The sequence below is a fragment of the Osmia bicornis genome, chromosome 4 (genome assembly GCF_907164935.1).
Source record: "Osmia bicornis bicornis chromosome 4, iOsmBic2.1, whole genome shotgun sequence".
NCBI classification, from domain to species: Eukaryota; Metazoa; Arthropoda; class Insecta; order Hymenoptera; family Megachilidae; genus Osmia; species Osmia bicornis.
In genome coordinates, this window is record NC_060219.1 from 5,890,431 (window position 1) to 5,913,784 (window position 23,354).

The window sequence follows — 23,354 nt, forward strand, 5'->3', positions numbered from 1 at the left end:
CTGGTAATTAAGGGATTTGATCTTAAAATTGTAATAATTCTCTACAAGAAATTCAAGGATTAGAAATTAAGAAATTAGCTAACAATCAATTGAACTTCAATCATTTTAGGTTGTTTATAGAAATAATATTCGAGATATTTGTTCGGTTGTGTATTTATTTTGTTTATGAACGGACCTAAAGATACAGTATTTATGTGTGGTAACGTGAGACAAGGAAGCTCAGCAGGGAATAATGTTTACGTTCGAGAAATCGAAAGGTATTACAGTAGTCGAGACCCCTTGATATTCTCGCCGTTTCTATTTCGTTCTACCCCCCGTGGATAACCACCCTTGTGCGAGAATCCACCTGAAGATCCGATACAGGAGATATTTGCGCGCAATTTAAGGATATTTGCCGCGAAACCATTCTCCCTGGATCGCATCTCACGGATGACAGGATGATCCGTATCGAATCTCAGAACTTGGAAGAAACATTTTTTCATTTTGTTGATCAAAACTTTTACTTTCCCTTTGTATTCACGTGCAACACGATATGCAAAATATTAATGTGAATATTATTTATTAAAAAAAAAGAAATAGACCAAAATTAATTTTTAAATAAATGCATAGAATAAAACATCGTCTCTTATGACTAGTATTCAAATTTAACAAAATGAAGCTTTTCTGTCGGAATTGCTTCGTCACAGTATTGACCACAGCAGGATTTCCTAAGGAAAATCGCGTTAGAGAACAAATAGAAATTCTCAGAACCTTAATTTTAACGATATTGATATTAAAACTGATTTAGAAAAAAATAATATAATTTTTAATAATTAGAAATGATCAAATGTAGTATGCAACTGAAAAGTACGAATAACAAAATAAATAGTAATTCAATTTTTCTCGCGTAAACGTTGATATGCAAGTGGTGGGAAGTTACAGGCCTATATGAGGCTTCCTTCTCGTACATCGTCACTTTTCTCGGGACTGCCTTTGAAGACAGACGGGATTCCGTGGAAGGAGAACCCTCTGGAGAGAATCGGGAACCTAGAAACCTTATAAGGGAAGGAGGTCGCCATTTTCCTTAGATAAGTCTACCTTTTCTCTACACTGTACATATTGAACTTGACCCCATCTCTAGTCGTCGAGTACTTTTCCTTCGCGTTACTTTCGACGCGTGAGTTTCGTTTAACTGGTAAACCTGTTTCACCAGAAGTTCTGCGAGGAGAACATTTTGGTAAATTGGCTAAGCCTGAAAGTCGAAAACTCTTTTTTTCCCCTTGGTTTTCTCTCATCCGATGTCCCTCGACCGGCACGTGAACCGGTTACGGCTCGCCTCGTCTGCAAAGCCACGAGAGTCGAATCCAATCTCGGCCTTGGCGTAATTCGCTAAACCATTTAGACCACCGGGGGTAGACGGCTGCGTGTCCATTTCCATTCTCCTCGTTTTCGAAATTTCGCTGTTTCGAAGGACGAGGTTGACGCTGGAAGTCGGGGGTCCTTTCAGTGGTGCACCGCACGCAAGACGTGGAACAACGAAACCCCTTTGCTAATTCTACGGCCAATTATGTCCCAACGTCGCGTGGTTTTACTCTTGTCGGGATATGCTCTCGGGGATTTCGTCTCACCCTTTTAGGGTCGTGACCGAGACGTCGTTTGGATTGTTCTCCTGCTTCTTGGCGTTTCCACCTTTTTTCCCTTCTTGCTTGAATAGGTAGCCAGTCTGTCGTCTGACTCGTAGGTCGTGATTCTTTGTCTCTACTTCTGGAAACAGACGCATTCGGAGCTGCTTGCTCGAGGAACGAATGGTTTTTAAACTTTTATTCTTTGGCACGATAGTAATGGTAGAGAAAAAACAAATTTGTTGGAGAAATAAAAATAGAAATGGTCTTAGAAAACTTTACTATCGATACTAAAGATCCGTCCGCGGAGTTCATTTTCTATTCTCGAGTAATTAAATGTTCCCTTTCTTTATAATAAGGAATTGCATTTTGTTAATTATCCTGTTTCCCTGAAATTTTCCGCTTCAAAAGTCCTTGGTTGGGAACATTACAAGATAAAAGGAAGTCCAATGATAATAGGCGATCGTAAGGATTCTCTCCAGTATCATTAACACGACTTTCTTCCAGCTTTTTCGTTTACCTGAAATCCTTTAATCTTTAATCTTGCGTACGTGCTTCGGCGATCTCATTTTCTCTCCCTATCTGTACTCGGAGTGTGCCTTAAGATCGCCTTGTCACGCGATACAAATGTTGCGATGATACGCAGTATTCCAAAGAAATCATCAAATTAGAATTTGATTTTAGGTTGTGGATAAGAAACGAATTTCATTTATGTATATCTTAAATCTTATGAGGCTAGCACATGCAAGGATGCAAGATAGTATATCTTTTAGAATTAGTCACGTGATATTTATTCTAATTTCACCGCGATCAATCTTGCTTATAATGACTGAGAAATAATTGAAAAATTGTTTAAGGGTGTTAAAAAGAAAACGAACGTTTTGAAATGAAAACAGAAGCAACAATTGAATCCGTGCCGACTGATTTTTGATACAACTTGTATCGAAATGTGTGTGCGTACACACAGACGGTGTCTGGCTGGTGAACAGTTCAAGGGTGGTTTAGGGGCTGAATGCACGAGGGGTTGGTCGTTCCACGGATGCTCACAAACTGGCCGGAACTAAATACTGGAACAAAAGGCACGCCAGCGGCGGTGCGAATTAAAAATGTCCTCGAATGATTGCGTTCCCTCTGCAATAATTCTCACTAAATTCAATTTGAAATTATTCATCGATTGAAATTTCGCTTCAACACCTTTTCTCTATTAACAATAAATAAATAAATTATTTCGATCAGCGTTCTCGAGTGTATTTATCGAAATTTTAGTAAAGAAAATAATGTAACAATGATTCGATCGATTATCTAATCGCACAATAAATAGCATTCAAACGATCTTACAAGGAGCAGGGAGAAGTTTCATTACATTTTATGGTCTACATTCCTCTTCGCATGTCCGGGGCGCAAAAAGAGAACAGAAGAGAAATAGGGGGTGACTTTATACCGCGCTACACGCACAACCCTGTTCTTCCGGTCCGGCTGAAATACTGTACGTTCGCATGAAATATTTTTAACGCTTGCTTTTACGACTTTTAAGCTTGAATCAACGCATGGTGAATTTTAAAGCAACTAAAAATTGTAGTATTCGAGGAAACTCCATGATGATTAATGTTTAGGTAGTAACAAAACTAAACGATTACGTTAAAGTAAACTTTTTATATAATCAAATATGATATGTTTTATTTCTGCAAATAAATCACAGAACAGTTGTTTCTTTTTTTGCGTGAAAATTTAGCTTTCTCCCATTATTGCCAACATTTTTATTAAATTCCACCCTTGTTGCAGCGTGGATAGGGTCAGTGAGGGTCGTGGCATGGTCGATCGAAGTCACGGATAGAAAGTAAATAGACTTCCTGAAAAATCGGCCAATTCTAGCGGTATAGATAGCCAGAAAGGGAACGTTCGGAAAGAGGTAGCATCCGTTACTGTCACTCAACAGAAGGCACAGAGTGCTCTCAATTTGTATCCTGCTGTCGTTTAGGTTTGCACAGTGACCTCTTCAGAACGAATTTATTCCTATCTCTATTTTTTGCTATCCAAATATTATTCTTCCATAGTAGTAATTATAATTACTTTGTAAATTTTAATTTACAATTCATATGAATTTCATTACATCAATCTTAATATGAAATGGTGAATATAGATACTCATAAAATAAAAGAAATACATATACAGTTAAGAATAATTTACGTCGTATTGATAGTTCTAAAGTACGCGAAACTTAGTCGCGTGCATGATTTTCCATTTCATCGGCATCAGCCACGAATCAGTGTACTTTGTCCAGTTCGTTACACCCCATAGAACAAGATCTCAAGGCGCTCGTTTCGAGCAGTCTACTTTCTTACGTCCCGCTTGAAAGAAAGAAAGAAAGAAAGAAAGAAAGAAAGAAAGAAAGAAAGAAAGAAAGAAAGAAAGAAAAAGAGCCTCCAGCTCGTGAGATGGATTTTATTTCGCGGCTTAGCGTTCGCGAGGAGTATCGGATAAAGAGCGGCAGCTTCGATCCGAGGGTAGTTTTATTCGAGCGATAGGCCATTTCTCTTTTCTCTTTTCTTTCCTTTTTCTCCCGATGGGCGTCAGCGAACGAATTTGCATGAAGCAACTCGCACGGTCACGAATGCTTGCGTGCCGCGACTGATAAGTTCGGCTTAAGCGAACGTTTTACTCCGGGGTGAGTTTTTTTTTTACTTATTACTACGAGAAACAAGCGCGTTCGCCACTCTTCGGAGGGATGTCGCGAATTTTAAAACATGCGTCATTTATACATTAATTCGATAAGCTTTTGCTCGACAGCTTTGGGCGATTATGGTGATCGAAGGTTCTTTCGGTAGAATATATTTAAAATGAAATAAAAGTTTTATTTCGTTAAAAATAAATAATAAATGTTACGAAAACAAAAGGGTAAATTATTTAACTTAATAAATCTCTTAATTGGAGCGGTTATGTGATTTTTTTATTTAAGATTTTTCTTATTTTTATGTAGTTTTTTTATCTTTATTTTTTCAATATTATTCGTGACAGGACTTTTCAAAGTTCATAGACATTAAATTACAAATATTCTACTTTAATTTTATCAAATTGGTAAGTACAAACTATTTTGGTTTGCAATATTTAAAAACTTAGCTACAGATATAAATGACAATACGCTAAGTTATTAATTTTAAGGGGTTAGTACGACCCTATAATCCGAAGGAGTGTTAAAATAAGATAACTGGAGTAGGTGAGCGCTGATCTCTCCAGCCGCAGTAGTATAAGTCAGCCATTGGTCAGACATACGAACTGACGCTACACGTATTACACGTAACTTTTGACACCTACTCTGAAAAACCATTTGTCAAGAATAAAATACGCAAAGGAAAGCCCGAAGGGGATATTTATTTAGGGTACGTTGCCAATGGTGGTTGTACCTTGGAATACACACTTGACACCCCCTTAACGCTATTTTTCTTCCAACTAGCCCTTCTTTTCTTATTCTCCCTTTTCGATTTACTGTTACTTTCTTCATCTCCTCCTTCGTTGTTTCTCTTTGTATTTTTTTCTTTCGCTCGAGCTTTTAGTAAGGTTTAACAACATCCCCAGTGATCTTTATTTCCATTAAGGTGGTTCGAGTCATTTGTTATGATCCTGTAGGTTTTAGAGAGAAGCATTGTACTTATCAGGAATAATCCCACACTTCTTTAAATCATTCCTTGAATAGCTTTTAACTTGAAAGAAGGCTTACCTTCGTGTACAAAATGTTTCATAAATTATAAATTTAATTTTTCATTTCTCTCTATCTGAAAATTTCTCTGTTTTTCTACTCGGTCCTTCTGTTAATAAGATGCCTATTTCAATTTCGATATTGACAAGCCTGAAGGAAAATGTTCTTGGTACCTCTCTGGGAAGAAAATTAAAACCAACGACGCGGCGTTCCTCTGACGAGTCGAAATTGGTCTCTGTCAGAACTTAATACGTTTTCGAGATATCGACGTATCATCTCGGCTGCCCGGTCGATGGATTTTTATTGTTTTCTTTCAGTACTGCTTCATTCGACCGGCTGGCCCCCAGTCGATAACTGTGCATTATTTGAGAAAAACGGAAACAGAAACGAAATTTTAATCAGAAAACTGTCACCAGGAATACGAACAGCTTCTGATTCGTGATATGAACATTAAAAAAATATTAAACATACTTTATGTATCGTATTAAATAATTAATTAAAACATCATTTTGATTATTACACGATCAATCGGTTCAGAATAGTTGTTTAACAAGGCACTTTTAGGGAAGTTATAAAGTGTATATGTACATCTATGTTTCACCCCCGATTTCAGACTAAGGTCCATCGTCTTAGAGTATCGAGCTTAGAAGCTTGAGACAATGGGCCGGGTGCTCGTCTTTTATTGAATTCTTTCCTTTTAGCAACCGGTAGTTCGAGCAGCACTCTGGATGTATATGTAAATGTAGCTTAGGGGAGTGTAATCCCATGGGAAGTCGAGCAAGGGAAGCGATGGAGAACTGCACTGAACGATATTCCGTCATTGGTGGGCGCACCCTTATCTTCGCTGTACACGCTCCTATATCACCCTTCGATCGCGAAAATAGAATCCTAAAATCACGCTAGTAACGATGTCCCTGTGCAGACGTATCGAAAAAAATTCTTCTAGGTATTACCACTTTCTTAGAAATATATATGGGGTGCAAACGAATAACATAATTAAGCTCGAGAACCGTTGATTTTCTATCGAATTTTAAATTTAAAAGGTACAGATAGTAGTTCAAGGAAAAAGTAAGAATGACCTATTTGAGAACTAATTTGATATCTAAAGCTTTAACCATCGAGGTGGATTCATAAAGAATTAACGGCAGTCCTTCTCAGAAATCAAAAGAAGAAACGCCAATTTGCCGTTAATCCGCAGAAGCTTTCCAAGATTCGAGCAGCAGTGATTCAGAGCCCTTCGAAGGGCCAGTAAATAGTACATAACGTTTATGTATCACATAGACGAGCACGTATAGGTAGTATAAATCAGTTATACTCAAGGATCTTCTTTCTACGACAAGATTATCGACGCCCGTCAAAGAGATTCTGTGCTATTGAGAAAAGAAGTTTATCTGGTCTCTTGCAAATTAATTTACTCTTCGTTATCCTGTGATCTTTTTACGCTCTGATCCAGTCAAATTTCCGTAGTATTTGTTGCATAATATTTTATGTACAGGCAAAAATGTTAAAAGCGTACTACGTAACGTGTAAAATTTAATTATTGCACATCCTAACTAAACTAACTAAGTTTAATTTATCTTCTGTATCTGGCGCAAGTATTTATGGAACGTTTTGCACCTCTGACATTCGAGAAGGAATTTATAATTAATTATCTGTATAAGTAAAACGCTCTTTAAAAAGTCCTTTAAAGTATGCAAGAACTTACCGCAAAATATTGTTAAAAAAATAAATGATCTACTAGTGTGACAAATTTCTAAAAGTACACGAAGAACTTTTTACAATGTTTACCACTTTTGGAGACGACAGTGCATCGAAGTGGAAAATGTTTTCGGTGCATTTCGACCTGACCTCGACACGTTTACTCATCTTTGTCTGGTCGCTGCATATGTAAGTGTATGCGGTGCGAGCGACGTGCAGTATGATAATCTTTTACCGAGCACGATGGAACTTTTAACATGTGTTTCCACTCTTTATGTCACCCACTCGCTCTTTTGCTTTTATTCGTGTTGTCACGTACGCGTGTAATGTTTCTGACACGCTAACAAACTGCCGCAACGAAGCGCGACGTAATTAATGTTACTTTAGAGGTGCAACTGGGAAACGACAATTAAAATGTATGTACCTTTAAAAGATAATAATCATTTCTTAACACATTACCAAAGGGAAATGAGAAATTTCATTTCTGCATCTGACGCTTATTATTATTATTCAAAATTATTATCTTCAAATATGAATCTAAAATTAAATTTCAATTATAAGTCATATGATCGATTAGAAAAGATTTCATTCCGTCATCAGAGGGTTTTTATGGTGCCAGTTATTCTTGAATCAATTAAACATTGCTAACACCTCTTAAAAACCCAGTGATCGTTGCCACCTGTGTCTCTATTGTGAACGAGACAATCCTGGGTCCCTCAAGTGATGTTCATGGGACATCATGATCCGTAGGGTCGGTTTAATGGGTGTCCCCATGGTGCGGTCACGTGGCCTATATATACGTGTATCTGTACAGCATATACATATAGGTGTGGTTATCTACGCCGTATGGGGCGGTATGCCATTAATAGCATAGCGTACGGTTGAATGACGTCACCTTGAATGATTTACAAGTAGGCTTTAGAATTCGACTTGATTACAAAATGCTGTCTTTTTTGAAGAAAGCATCTCCTAAAACAATAGAGCTATTTTAATAAAACGAACGTAGTATATCTGCTAGGGTGTATCTTGTTTCTAAACATCTATTCAAATAGTGTTGCGTAACATCCTTTTCTCTAACCCCTAAAAAAAATTAATCAAAAATAAAAATCAATTAATCATCATCTCTAGGATCATTTTTGCATTATTAATATCAAGAAAGCACCAAAAAAACGCAAGGCATGATAAATTTTGAAAGATCCCCATCAGCCAGTCTAAGGTTCCTCGTATTATAATAGTAATTATTTTATAAAGGGGACATCAAAAGGGAGGAAAAACGTTATAAACCACCGGAGAAAGGGATGAAGGGAGAAACAACACAGCAGTAGCTTTCCCTGTGGGATGGTCACGTGGCCTATATACCATGGAAAGCCATGGGGGTTCGACGTGTACGGCAATGGGTACCACATGACGGTGTCCCATAAATAGTCTGCCGGACGTCGGAATTTCCATTATATCGCGTTCCCGTACGTAGTCTCCATAAACAATATCATCGAACTCCGCGGCGAAACGGCGTTCCCCATTAGGTGTTTGTGTGCAATATTTATTACGGACGCGGTCATTGTGATACGCGAGATTTATGGTAAGGTTTATGCTGAAAATCTGCAGGTCGTTAGGGAGGAGGAGGAGGAGGAGGAGGAACGGGAATAAGTTGGAAAATAGTTGAACAATTTGGGTGCTGTACGGTTAACATCTTGTTTACAGCACATTTACTTTGTAACTTAACCCATAATTGCTGAAATTATTATTTTATCTCGTTAAAATTATACTGGAATGTACAAAACTTCATAGAAGTGCTCAGAAATTAATAGGTGAATTAAACGAATAAAGAAAAACACAATTGTGGTTTATAGTTATTATTTTATTTAAACTAACATTTGTTGCTTTTCTGTGAATGGAAAATCATTTGAAATAGTTCCACAGGCAATGGTATGGCCAAGTGTTTCAAGATACATTTCGACCGCAGGTGTTGATGCTTTTGGAACGGTTGGTTATTAGCTGAATATTTTATGAGACGAACGAATACAGTTCTAACCCTCCTTGAATGATTCATTCAACGAGAGCGGTCCTTATACTGCACAATTACACTCCGGAAATGACTGCGCTGGTATTTCTCTAAGAAGTCGCTTAAAATATACGATCTACTTAAAACCACTAGGTACTTATAATTGATTTATCAAAACCGACAACAGTCTGTAAATTTTCCAATATCACGTTTAATTCAATCTGCCATAAATAAGATGAATTAATTGTATGGAAAGTGAATTATAGGACGCGGTGTAGCGTGGAAGTTTACGGTTTGTTTAACAGTTTCCATGATCTACCATCCGAATTTCCCCTTGATTAATGTATACTCCTAGTTTGGACTTGATCTCTTTGAAAACCGGCAAAGGCAGACTTCTCTCACGGGACCAAATCATAGAGAACTTGTATCGTTGCTGGTGAGACGAGCCATTATCCGAACAGACTAGTATGCCAACGACGCTCTTGTACTTTGCCTCAACTATAACGTGCTGGAACGGTCCTGGGAATATAAAATTTTAAACTTAGTAAACTTGTCATTTCCTCGCCATCCGTTCGAAGCGGAAACTTTCTCGGATGGGGTACGGGAGAACGTCGATCAGCTTATCGCTATGGATTATGAGACGAACTTTGATCGATAGAGCATGTTCCAACATATACATCACGTGTAATATCGATAACATGGTATTGGCAATATTGATCGATATAAATTGCAGCAGTTTATAAAAAGCTGATCGTCGTAGAATTTAACGTTTAAGTTTTGAAAAGGAAATTAAAACAACTTGCCTAGTATCCTTTTAGATCCCTGCAATTGCCAAGTTCCAATGATCTTGTTTCCATTGATACTTCCATCAACGTTGAAACTGATTGGAATATTGTTTTTGTAACTAAGGGCTGTGAATTTAATCGCGAAGGTGCTGGGAGATGTCTGTCTAACCAGGAACCGTCCACATCTACTTAAACTCTCATTGATCGGCGTGCCAGCCGCGAAAAACCATTCACCTGCAAACTAATATTCAATTTCAAGTTTGATCACACAATATTTCATTTTTATCACTGCAATCATTCGATTTCATTTTTCAAATTAAATTTCCCATTTGCCACGTTGAATTTTTTCTCTGATGGTAGAATGTATTATTATCTCGTGTTTGTTCGATAGCAACATTTTGTTTTATAGGTTCTGGCGGGACACGTAAATTAGAATCGTGCTTATGCAGCGAAATTTGAAAATTAATGTGTACGATTGAGCGTAACGAGCCAATATTGACAACCTTCGGGGCAGAGCCTGCGAGCTCACGATCCGCCGAGGCAGCACCTCCAAATTTACGTGTGTCGACATAGTTGAATCGTGCTCGTGGATATCGCATGACCGAATACGCTAGCGACGATCGTTTCCATTTGCCACGTTTCTAACGAACGACTCACCTACGGGATAATTATGTGAACGCGATCCTGTTTATATGTACACACGTACACGTGCCGTTGAATTTCATGCTTACAATTGTTTTGGGAGATAGCTAATCAGACGAGATACACGACATTTCGGTAGCTTTTCATTATGATAGTAGAATCAGTTACATATCTCCAGGATAATTTACCAATTTATTAATCTGACTAATTACTAAAAGAGGTATTAAACTTTATTTTCAGCAATTCGTCAAATCTTTCCGAGCACGGACCATGGAGAGAGCCTCAATTTCAAAAATTATTCCTTCAATGTATGAAACTCTTTCATTTAAATATTATAAATTTTTGTAACTATTTTGTCAATTTTCGATCTCGTTTGAGCCAGGCTTGGCTGTTCAAGGGTTAAGTAAATTAATATTGAATTATCAAAAACGATACCTGCTTCAAGTCCAACGACTGGCCAATATCCGGAGAACACGCTGTACAGTAGAACGTCAAACATAACGCGAAAATCAGCACCGGAAGTATCACTCGCGTTCGCAACATTTTCCGCATTTCCCTCGAAACGATTCTGTTCGCTCGATGTTGCGGACTGTTCGGAATATTGAAAGCGTAAACGCGAATTCTGACGGGGTTCCAGTTCGTTATCTCCACAACATCACTCATGGGGATTTGTCTAGTCTACGTCACTAGCGGAACGTACATGTATATCCGACACAGTCAGTAAACGCACGATCGTGTTTAAATACCCGTGGTTGTTTTGTTTACCAATGCTGCTGTTTATATACACGAACGAGAACGCGGGGCACGTTTGTCTTCTGAATTTGACTATCGGCTTCTTCAGAATCACGACGTGAAATCGAGTCGTTCGCGCTGATACAGTTCAGACCGGAAATCAAGAGAACAACGAATGGTAATTATACACTTTCGTTAAAAAATCATATAATATTTATTACAATTTTAAAAGACTTAAAAAGCAGAAATTTGGAATTTCATCCCGATTAAATGGGGTAAAGTAGCAATTAATCAAATTTTAAAGGATAAGGTACTTAAAGTCTTTGTCACTATTCTAAAACGATAACCTTTCCAACGAGTCCGATCCCATAAATCAGATCGTTCGGAACTCGTTAAATTAATCCCTTAATCTTCGTTTGCGAAATGATTTCGCAAGAACTGCTGCTTCCAATCAGCCCTTCTCGTTTGTCGAGGAGAATGTAAACCGCGTTTACCATCCCCCGAATGGCTGTTTACAATTCTGACGAAAGTTATAACTGCACCGTGTCACGGACGATAATACGGTTTTACGATTTGGAGTGCAGTTAATTTTCTCGTCAATTCGGTCTTGATAAGTGTTTGTCTAAGCACGAACTGTTGGCTGAAGCTTAACTAAGAATAACAGTTTGAAACATTGATGGTTATGGTAGCAATGATGTTTGTCTAATCGTTTAAGTTCACTTCGATTCTGAACTACTCAATTTGTAATAAGAAATTTGTCATTTTTATTGAATCTTCAACTTTGAAACGATATGCCATAAGTGTTATTTCGCGATACTTTTATGTCATGAAACTACGATGAAAATGAAAAATTGTCATTCGGTGGGAAAAAATGTAATAATTCATTGAATTTACCGTGAAATTTCAAAAGATCGTTGTTGAAATTTTTGAAAAGGAAAGCCTTAAATCTTGAGATTTAGCCGAGCTGAATCTCGTCGGTGGGTGGCCGTGTCCTCGAAGTTTATTGAATCGTTTTGTCGGCCTTTTGTTTCCGGCACGCGATCTTTCTTCAAGGGGGGCTGTTCGAGCGGACAGCGTTACGGTCCAGTTTAATTTATTTGCCGTCATTATTACGTCGTGATTAAACCGGCCGTCTCGATTGTCCGAGGGATTCCGTTCCATGGGGAAGGATGGTCTGACTTTCGGTTTAATTAAAAAAACGCGATCGCCGTTTTCAGAAGTCCCTTGGTTATTCTCTTTCTCGCTCGTTCTTTGTCCGAATGGAATCTCTTTCAAAGCTTTGCCAGGATATTTCCACCAATCAACTGGAAACGCTTTTCCTGTACCCGCCAATTTGTTTTCATTCGTTGCGCGGTCTTAAATGAAGGGAAACCGAAATGTTTCTCGAAACGTTACACATGAATACGATCGTAAACAGTGGAAACTCAATCGGTGGATGATAAAACGTGTGGATAACCAGGCTAAGTCAAATAAGATGTGAAGTATTGAAATTCAAAGAACCAATCCGAAATTTTAACAAAGCTTTCGCCATTTCTTTCTTACCTCCGCAAAGTAACTCTTATGGAAACAGCTTAGAAACAGCTTAGTCGCGGAGAGAAGGGAATGCAATTAAAAGTTTATCCGGCAAGTAGCCTCGAGAGGTGAACGAAAACGATAGTTTCACCTTAGAAAATTAGCTTCGGGTTTGATAAAGGGTTGGTTAGTAACGAATTGGCGCAATCGCCGGCTACCACCCACGCATCGCGATACGTTTCACGGTAGAGACACACAAACGTGCATCCAGTGAGAACGATACGGAAATGGGAAGGTTTGTTCTCCGGTAGGGGGATACGTTTTCACAGCGACGAGCTCTCTAACAAGGTGACCGCAATCTAGCCAGTACAGTACCCAATTAGCGATGACCCGAACCAGCTCAATTCCAGTGGCCCTTAAAACTATGAAATTAGTTCTCTCGCACGGGAGACGGGTCCTTCCCTTAGAATCATTCTTTTCTCTGTTTTCCCACGCAACCAGCACGGAAACGAGAACAAAGAACACGATGACACTCTGAAGAGTTTCGCTTGTTTGAAACATAATTCTGCAAATTGAAACGCTTGTACCTGGGTAAGCGAATGAATTTCACGAAATTGTTGAAATTGTTATGTGAGAAACGAAAGTTTGTAAATTACTTTGAGGATAAACAGTTTTCAATTATTTTGTTATACGTACTCTTTTAACTACTTTGATGCAATTATCTTAAATTTGAATAAATGTTTATCCTTGTTGCTTCATCCTTTCAGTATTTCAAGTAATATTTAAACATTTACAAACGTACATTATGTTGAAGTTACGAAATTGTTTTTCGTAAAATCTAGAGTTAACGCACAAAAGGGATTTCAGGATGAAAAGAGTCGTCTCGTTAAAACGTTGGTGCGGAGGGTCGGAAAAGACGAAACTTTTACGAAAGCTGGCACGGGCAGGAAATTTTACAGTGCACACAATGAAGTCGGGGAAAGATGAAGAAAGCGCGAGGGTAGATGGTTCGAGCGAAGACGAACACAGATGATTAATGTACAAGACGGGTCTGTATAATTACTTAATTAAATTCATGCATCACGCGGTATTATGGGACGCACGTTGCAATTCGGCCCTCTATAACGACCCTTTTGATGCGAAGCCTCCATCTCGATAACATCTCAAGCCCCCCTTCGAAACGGTTACTACCGCTTCACTTCTGACTCATTGATATTAGCCCGTGTTCCTAATAGACGAGCATATCAATAACTGATATCGCGGCTCCAGGGTACACGTAATTGTCTCGTATTATCCGGCTGAGTTATCCGAGTTATCTGGTTAATGAGAAACGGTGGTTATCTGAGGTTTGCTTGACGTAGATAACGGAGATGTGGATACAAAAGCTTTGTATGATAATCGTTTCGTTGTGTTTTCTTGCTATTAATACACAGTATTGAACATTTCAGAATTGAAATAATGTAAATGCCAGAAGTGAAAATTAATTAATTATTTGAGTATCGTTAGAGGAATACCTACGGTTAATTTAGCAGCGACGAGTAATTTATACTTATCCCTTGCAGGTACAATTGCACGCATACGTCAAACGAGGGGACTACATATACCGGGGGTGGTTTCGTTGGTTCGGTCAGGAAACACGGCGATATTGGGAATTACAAGCAGACCGTCTTCTTCCCCCATAATACCCTTGAAGCATTTGAATCAATTACTGCCTCGGGGTTCTTAGGCACCCCTATCCCGCATTACAAACGGCTAGTTCGGCGCAAAGTGAATTAATTAAGTGTCCATAGGTAGGAAGGACATTGGGTTCGAGCCGTATACAGACTCCAGGACGTGTTACGATCGGTTTCGCGACAGACCCATGCGATCGACCCCAAGAATCCCTGACCAGTAGCCACGAAGATCGCTTGATTGTCTCCGCTTAATTGTTAGCGAACTGGAATTGCTTAGTCGATAACGACGTTATCTTCGAGGACACGATTACCCTTGGCACGATCTCGCGAACCCACAGAACGCGACCGGGAATCGAATTCGATCGGTTAACAGGCTACCGGTGGACGACCGGTGTCCATTCTGCTAGTTTGCTGCGTTTAGGGAATGAAAATTACAGAATGAGAGGCTGTTACACGAGGAAATTAGCTGGAAGGAGGCACGACCACGAGCGATTAAGTTTCCCTGGGAATCGTTGTCGATCCATGGGGAAGGATTTGCTATTTCAGAGAACCTAAGAGTGAAACAGATGGGTATTTTAGATGAAAACAAATCCTAGAACGATTTAATTGACTTACATCATTTTTATATAATATATTTGAAGTTGGAAAAATTTCTTTTGCAGACCACTGAAAATATTAATGAAAATTATCTACACGAAATCATTTTAATTATATTGCCTCGAAATGGATGCAAATAGACTAGAAAGACCGTCACAAGTTTCCAATAAGCAGAGAAACAACGGCGAAAAGAAAAGCCTTCTCAAACAGACAGAAGGAAAGACGAAAGTAATATCGTGAAAGTCGGATGTTCGACACAGGAGTACAAACACAAGGCATTTGCATGAATCTTTAGTTTGTGTTTTCACGTTGCTTCTTATCTCTGTAACGTCACAGTGTGCCAGAACGATTAAACTTTTCCCTTGTTGCGATATTTCCCGCTGGACAATGCGCTAGCAGCAAAGAAACCATGACAATGCTCTATTTGCATTTTTAGCTGGAACTTTCTGGTCATTCGCGTGCTTTTCTTCTTTTTTTTCTTTGAGCCCAAATGGCCAAGTTGCTGGATGAAAGAAACTTCTCGAGATTTTGGGCTAATGAACCCGTGGCAGGCTAGCATTGGCACGCTACGTGTAATAAATAGCTTCTCGGGATAAATCAATTTGCCAGGATGAATCTTGGAACATGGCCAATCTGCTTTGTAAACTTCGAAGTCATTGCTGGAATCCTCTCGCGATGATTCATTTCGTTGCTTGCCATCTATTTTATTTTTATTTCTGGCAATGTTTATAGGGTGCAAGAATAGTAGTTGAAATTGTCATTTCTTCTGTCTTCCATAATTTTATTTTTACAAATTACAGAATTCTTTTTAGTCGTATTAATGTAAACAATTTTTTTAAATATAATTTAGACCGGAGTTAGGCATTATTACTTGAATAAATTTTCATTTACAATAAAAATGTATTCGAATAATTAAAATAATAAATAATTAAAAATTTAATTAGTTATTCAGAACAGAAAAAATCAAATTTTATTTGAAATAAAAGTGTCTTTAAATAAAAAATTATTTCCTACTTTCAAATAATTTGGTTTTATTCGAGACTTTTATTGAAATATCTGTAAATAAATTTTCAGTGAAAGAAATAATTGTTTCTGTTTTGAAAATATTTTCATTTATTGAATACATGTATCAGATTACTTGAAATAATGCCCAACACTGATTTAGACAATAATTTCCTTCTCATCGTCTCAGCTGTTGTTTATCTATTAAATTCTTTCCTGCTACTGTACATTATGACACTTAATACTCGTTTATATCGACACTATTTCTTCAAGATAATTATTTCTTCCTGTCCATTCGCAAGCTCATTAGGCCATCATTCCGCCATTACGATCTTCATTAATTCGACGATTTCCACGCGATTTACGTGCTCCAATTATTATCCCGTAAAGGTTAGTATCCTCTTATCCGAGCCACCATCTATCCCCAGACCATAAAACTCGTGGCATCCCCATCGCACTGTCTGCTGCGCCCCTTGCGAAAACAGCCCGTACAGAGGCATAGGTGGTACGTTGCCTTTCATCGAAATCGGCTTTGCACAGTTTAATCTGCGCACAGCCGCCTTCGCTGCCTACCACGATAATTCAACAGCCACGGAGAACTTTCCTGTTACAAATTCGAGGCATGTATTTACACGTTGAGTTGATAGAACGAATCAGTCGAGTACATGGGCTCTATAGAAGTTGCACAATCCGCTTCCTAGGTGGTTCGAAAGTTTCAAAGATTACAAGTTACTTTAACAGCGGGAGAAGACTGTGTCAAGGTAATCTGATTAAATGGAGAAATGCAACAGTAGCACTTGCAAAATTTGTAAAAATTTCACTTATTCTTTTCTATGTCTTTCATCCCTTAAATCGTCGAACTCTTGGTTCTCTAAAAGTTTCATTTCCATTCTCTAAAATTTTCATAGTCTTACGTTCCGTCAACCACACGTGTGAACACGAGCACTCGTGTTCGGCCTTCAACCGACCCTCGTCAACGATCAAACGATGAAGGCTGATGAAGGCGACTGTACGCAGACCGCAAACTATACAAGTAGCTGTTGTACTCGATAAGCGAATGCAAGGACTCATGATCGAATCGCATGATGTAGAAACGTTAAAGGATGGGGACCGGTCGGCCATCGTCGGGTCCCGTTGAAGAGGGAAACGCGGAAAGCGACGTCGATGCGGTTCACCGCAGGCCCGGTGTTAGGCAGTTCATGTTGCGGCCACGTTTCGAAAAGTTTCACCCGGTGAACCGTCGTTAGCATGATCCGTGTCGCTGCGGATTTGTACGTCAAAATTTATCGTTCTCGCCGCGTGGCACGTCTCGTTAATTATGCACGTATACGCGCGTGATACGCGTCGATCCTGGAAAAGCCTGGTAACAAGCTTGACGCCGGTAGCTAGAGCAAGTCTGGGGACGTGGAAATCAATGCCCGACGTATTCACGTCCATTTTGATGAGATTCCGTTTCATCAGGGAAGCTCGACGAGTTCTCTCCCTTTACGAGCTGAACGCCCGTATGCGTGCGCCTGTGTTATCCGCGATGGGTGTGTAGGGAAAGTTAATGAGTCAAAAGAGGAAGAGTTTGGCGGGTCCATTAGCATCCGCGCGGTGCAAAGTCGGTGATTATTTTTGGGGGGACTCGAGTGGCTGGATTAGGCTACATTCGGTTACTTGTTTTACGTTGGATGTAACGTTTCTTTTTCTTTTATTGGAGAGATGTCGCGAAACGAAGGGTGTTTTTTAAAATTAATATGAAGGTTCTATGATTTATGAGAACTAAAGCTTGATATTTAACCATGTCCGTCAGATATAAAAAATGAGATCGTTTATGAAAGCGACAATTTTTGCGAATTTTAAGAAGAACATTTGACGAAGGGAACAATGGCCCGTCATCTGCAGCTGTTTCGACCACACTTTCCATCGGAAACTTTAAAAATACCGCTCGTTTGCACGTAATCCTTAAGGGATCCCCGTAATTTCCTTGTCTCGAGCTCCTCGTTGGCCGTGATCATTCGTCATACTTACCGATCCCAAATTGGTCCTGTACAACAGGCTGGAAAGAAAATATCACTGTAATCCCGCGGATTTGTGAACCTTCCTGGTCGGATGCGGCCAAACTTCAAATATAATGTCACCATTTGTTCTTAATAATCGAGCCATTTCTTCGTTTACCATGTATGTACACGTGTATGCATAAAGTATGCGGACAGAGGTGCAATTTGTTTCTTTCTTAAAGTTGGAAGCTTTCCAAGACGATGCTGTTTTCATGTAATTTATCATAGCTCAGATGTTTATAGAATATTCTTCTTCTCTATTCAACTCATCAATTTTCCTTCGCCGACTATTCGAGTCGATAGACAGGAAAATATCGGTGAGACGCGTACGAAAATTCAATAGTCGCGCTTTTCGGTTCCCCCTCGATGCACACGTTGCGAGTGGCAGCCGGGCGGGGTATGCGGAATGATTTTCGGTAAATTCAGCACGGGACTCTGGACGTGTCATTCTGGTAATTAGATCGTATCGGCGTAAATATACGTGTGTTTCTACGTAAAGCAAATCGTTCGGTCTCTTTAATCATTCCACGCATACCAGAGAGCCACGCCGCACCGCTGACGAATTAATTAACGAGCCCGCTGCATTAATGATGTAACGTCAGGATTTACGGCGCACCCGACTCCGAGGGGTCGATTTTCTCCCTTTTCTACGTTCGCTCATCCCTGCGCTATCTTTTTCTACGGTTATCTTTTTCCACGGCGAAATAGCCGAAGAAACTGATCCAAAATTGCGTTGCGTTGTCTGGCGTTCCATTTGCCGATTCTTATAGGAGATAAACGTGTACCATAACGATAATGGGGCATCAAATATATTTTGAGAGACGCAGTGAGTAATACTGGATGATTTATAGTATCATTTTTCGAAGTATTTTGGAATAGCGAACGCTTCTTTTGGTAATCTCGGATTTCGTTCTTAATTAGCCTGCACTGCGGAACAAAGACGATAAATCGTATTATCTATGCGTCGTTTATGTTTATTAGCGAGCATAATCATTCGCAAAGTACGTTGGAACAAAAGCAATGCTAGATGGTTAATTCCATAGGTAGGTCGTGGTGAAAGCATCGAAATGCCGGGCGGTGAGTGTAATTAGCAATCGAGCGGCACCCTTTCCCATCGTCCCAACGTCACGCAACATCGCTCAAACGTGGCGCGGCATTAAATGTACCGCGAGTTATTAACGACGTTTGGCTTCCTTGGGCGCGATTTCGTGTTTCCTTCCAAAGCGGATTCCACGGTGCAAGGAAAAGGGAAGGGTTGTCCCTGAAACGGTGTTCGACGAACTGCGAACGAACGATAACGCGAGTGGGCCACCTGCGCCTCGCGCGACTTCCCAGAAGTCGGCGACGTTTGGGGGACGACCCTTTTAAGTGGTGACAAAGGTACCGAGCCGTTCCTCCCCTCGTCGAGTCACCCTTACGTAATATCTTGCCGGTAGTCGGATCGCGAGCCCACCCTCTTCTTCTTTCTTTTTTCTATTCTATTTCTCTTTCCATCCCTTTCTCCGTGTTTCCACCGCTTTTTGTTTCCCCGCCGAAGGATATTTTCAAGGGTTCAGTGCGCGTTAATGGACGATTTAGCGTTGCGAGTTTTCCTGACCGTGGCGAAGGGTGAGAAGAAACGGAAGGTAAGGGATTTTGTCCTTTTTCGCGGATTTTTCTTATTCACAGAAATAGGAATGATATCTAAGTTGAAATATAAATTCTAGTCTTAAAAAATGAAGAATAATGATTCAAATAATTATTAAATCGGAATTTACGTGAAAATTTTTACAGAAGGGTGAAGAATAAAGACGAGGAAATGTGTCAATGGATTCATCAGGGAGATTATTTAAATTTATGTGTCGAAATCGCGGACGTTCAATCTTAATTTAGCGATTCGATTGAAATACATCGACATGGTAAATTTCAATGAAATTTCATGAGAATTCATGACAAGGCTATCGCGTCACAGAAATGTTCTACTCCCATTTAAGGTAGTTCAATCAATATTTTATTGAAATTGGGATTGAGTAATGATTTCCAATATCACTATCGGTGACGATCTGCAAGTTCGACAAAGCAATACTTCAGATCAGATAGTCGGCAATAAAGCAATCGAATTGGAAAGTTTCCGTTTCAATCGATCGAGCAATATTAATTTCGAGCAAGCTTTAACCTGTCCGAAAGCTATCACAATTTTTTACCTTTAACGATCCCTTTGAAGTTGATTTAATTACTTCTTGCTTCGTTGCAGCGACCTATATTCAGAGAGAAACGTCCTTACAACAAACTCTGCAAAAATTATTGAACTCCTTTTTTTTATCTCCAGTTTTTTCAAATAAATTATTGTCTATCTCGTTTATTTACGATAGACAAGAAAAATCATCCATGCGAGGCAGTTTCAAACGAAACAAAATCCTCCCAACTTTCTCCATCGTTTCACGTTTCATCCTCTGTTGCGTCGATGTGGTCCATTGAACGTGTTGACGTGAGCTGAAAGCCCGATGTCGGCCGAGTAGGCGAATATCCGCCTAGCCGGTTCTCACAGCTGATCGAGACGAGCGGACTGGCAAGTCGGCATGGAAGGGTGGATTTTAATAAACCGGAAGCTTATTGTGCGGTCCGTTTGGGTGTTCGGCTGTTCGCGAGCCTGGCTACAGACGCTATCATAGAGGAAACAGAATGAATGCTGGCTCTCGCGACAACGAAGAAGACAGCGAAGCGACAGCAGGGTGTCGAGATGGGGCGGGCAACGAGGAAAAGAACTCGAGCCTCGGGGGCTGCATTGTTGCAGTGCCGGTGATTACGACTGGCAAGCGAACTCTTTCCACCTTTTTTTTCCGTTTTTTCTCTTTTTTTTGCAGCAGCAGCAGCAAGTTCACCGAGTGGTTTCGCCCAGTCGAGATGCCCTCAAGGTCCTGTGTCTTGTTATCACCGCGAGTTCTTCGCGTCAGCTCTCTTTAAGTATCATGCCTTTCCTACGATTTGCTTGATTGCATCGTTAAAGCCGAGGTCGTGTACTAGCCGCTGCTGTTTCGCTGCTTCTCTTTTGATGTCGCACCCTCTTACGTGTGATTTCTCGACGTCTGAAAAAGTCGCGCGAAAAACAGGGATATTTGAAGCTTTCAGTGGTAGTCTTCTTACAGTTGGCATTGTTTCAGGCCACGGGGGCGAGTCTTCTACTTTTAGAACGATCTTTTTAACGTTGCGGTTATTATTCAGAGGATATATTTTGTCGTTCAAGGTTACTACTTCTTTTTTTACTATAAATTTTTCCAAGAGATTCTCAATGGGCTTCGTTAAGTGTAAAAATAAATTCGTAATAAAAATTATTTTCTAATCAAGCTCGATAACCTACTTCAATCTTCTATTAAAGAGTAAGGATCTTTTTTTCAAGCATGACCTTTGACTTTTATATTTTTCTTTACCATGTAACCTTTGCTTTATTGAACACTTTGTAATTAAGAATATACTTACTCGACCCGTTCAAAAGCTGTCTTTCAATTCACGAATCTGACAGATTCTCGTTATTGCGAACGTTAGACGAGCTACGATTTCCTTATCTCACAGAGGGTCGCCTCCGTTGAGCTCCGTTTAACGAGAAACAAGGGCAGAAACAAGGCGGATGTTGGTTGGTTCTCAGGGAATCTCTAAGACGACTTAGAAACAGGACTCTTTCAACGTGACGGTAGGGAACATTGGTGTCTTTCCCGAAAACTCCACCTTAGGGGTACAAGAGCAGCAGAATATAGAGGATGGCCCGAAGGAGGAACTTCTAAAATCAATTAGCAGCCCCTTAGGCGATGGGGCTCGGTTCCCGCGACCGTGGAAGGACCCTCTCCATCATAGGATAAGGGGTGATAAGGAGGGGTCGACGTTTATCCCAATAGAGAAACCGGCGGAACAATCACGCCGTTTCTACGAGTATCCACACGTACGGTCGAGGGGTGACGAATCGTGTGTGTGGGTACCTGCAGGGGTTGCAACTGGCGTGGTTCAACCCTTCCGCGCAACTAGCGTCCCGTTGCCGCGGGCTGCTGAGATTATCGTGAGACGACTCAACCATCGAAGGTAATGGACGCTGGTTAAACACCTCTTCGCTAGATATTTTGCTCTAGGAAACGTTTTATCCCTTTTCTTATTTGATAGATATATTCATAAATTTCAATCAATCAGTCTTCTCCGTAGAGAGTTAATAGTTTAAAAGATGTTTAATATTAAAATTCTTAGAGGTCCTTAAAGATCCTTCATATAAACAAATCATTTTAGCAAAAATTCGTATTCGCATAATTCAGTCTTGCCACGAAAAAAAGTTAACTCGAAGTCGTAAAGGGCCACCCTTCACATTTGGTGAACGCATTCATCGTTGTGAATTCGTATATTTTATCCGACGAGGCTCTTCAACTTTTACCTGGAGTGAGGGTTTCGCAGGACGACTCGGCTTAAGCGTCCTGTTGGAACTTTAACGACCGTCTGTAATTCGTCCACCTGGAGTTGGATGAGAGAAGCAAGTCTTCGTCGACTGACACGCAACTCGTAAGGATCACGAAGTCGAACTTTCTCAAGATCTCGGGGACTCGCACTTGTCCTCGCGTTCGTATAATTGAGGACCTCCGCGGTGCAAAGGTCCTTGCGACTCGAGGGTGGTTCTTCATCCCTTCGACGAAGTTGACGAGGACGCTGAGGTTTGCTTCGTCGAAAGTTTTCCTCTCGATAAAGTCGCGCGCGGGAGAAGAGAAGATTAAGTGCTAGAAAAAATACACGACACACGCATTAAGAGATAAATGGTATTTATGGTTCGACGCGATGGCAAGAGTGATGATTCTGTATAGGGGCTGCGATTTTGTGGGTCAGTTGCCTTGAAGGATTATTTTTCACGTTTTAGTGTCAGATACCCGGGACAAAGATTTATAATCAATTCTTTGCGTTGAAAGATAAAGGAGTTCCTCTGAATCTTTCTTTTTATTATTAAGTATTTCATTTTAAGCAACGTTTATTTTCCACATAAAGCCACGATTTATAAAAAATAGTATACTATGATCTGAAATTCTATTATTTTATTTTACGTTGTTTTTTTATTTAACCATTGAAAAGCGGAGGCTGGATCTGAAGTTAAATGTAAAATTTTTCAACGAAAAGAATAATTTTAAAAGAGCAGTGTAAAATTTAGAAAATGAAAATAATATGGAATACAAAATTAAAATAAAAGTGTGGGTCTCTTCATGGTCCGCTGTTCGAGGGCTATTAGTCCTAACTGATAATTCATAATCAGTGTTAAAAAAAATCGAAACAAGTTCATCCTCAGCGATATATCTGAAACCCTATTTGTCCATCCACAATGGGTGAAATCGTGGATGATTAAATGGAGACAGTAATATTCAAGAGATTTCTTTCA

At 39.8% G+C, this 23,354-nt stretch overlaps 2 protein-coding genes across 3 annotated transcripts in view; one reads left to right on the forward strand and one right to left on the reverse strand.

The window, feature by feature from the left end:
* Nucleotides 1-23,354, forward strand: part of LOC114879487 (transcription initiation factor TFIID subunit 1-like) — a 147,701-nt gene that overhangs the window by 78,316 nt on the left and 46,031 nt on the right. The window contains exon 1 of one of the 2 annotated variants that reach the window (XM_029194458.2): nt 11,267-11,332. The exons of the other annotated variant lie outside the window; for it this stretch is intronic. Coding sequence (XP_029050291.2) covers nt 11,330-11,332 — 3 coding nt within the window. The 5' untranslated portion in view covers nt 11,267-11,329. Of the gene's footprint in view, nt 1-11,266; nt 11,333-23,354 lie in introns of those variants that run through there. 2 annotated transcript variants of the gene reach the window in all.
* On the reverse strand, nt 8,877-11,141 carry LOC114879537. Its single transcript, XM_029194535.2, has 3 exons — nt 10,858-11,141; nt 9,799-10,021; nt 8,877-9,514 (listed from the first exon to the last, which is right to left on the reverse strand). Exons 1-3 carry the CDS (start codon nt 11,083-11,085, stop codon nt 9,294-9,296), a joined length of 672 nt encoding a protein of 223 aa, XP_029050368.2. The 5' UTR covers nt 11,086-11,141; the 3' UTR covers nt 8,877-9,293.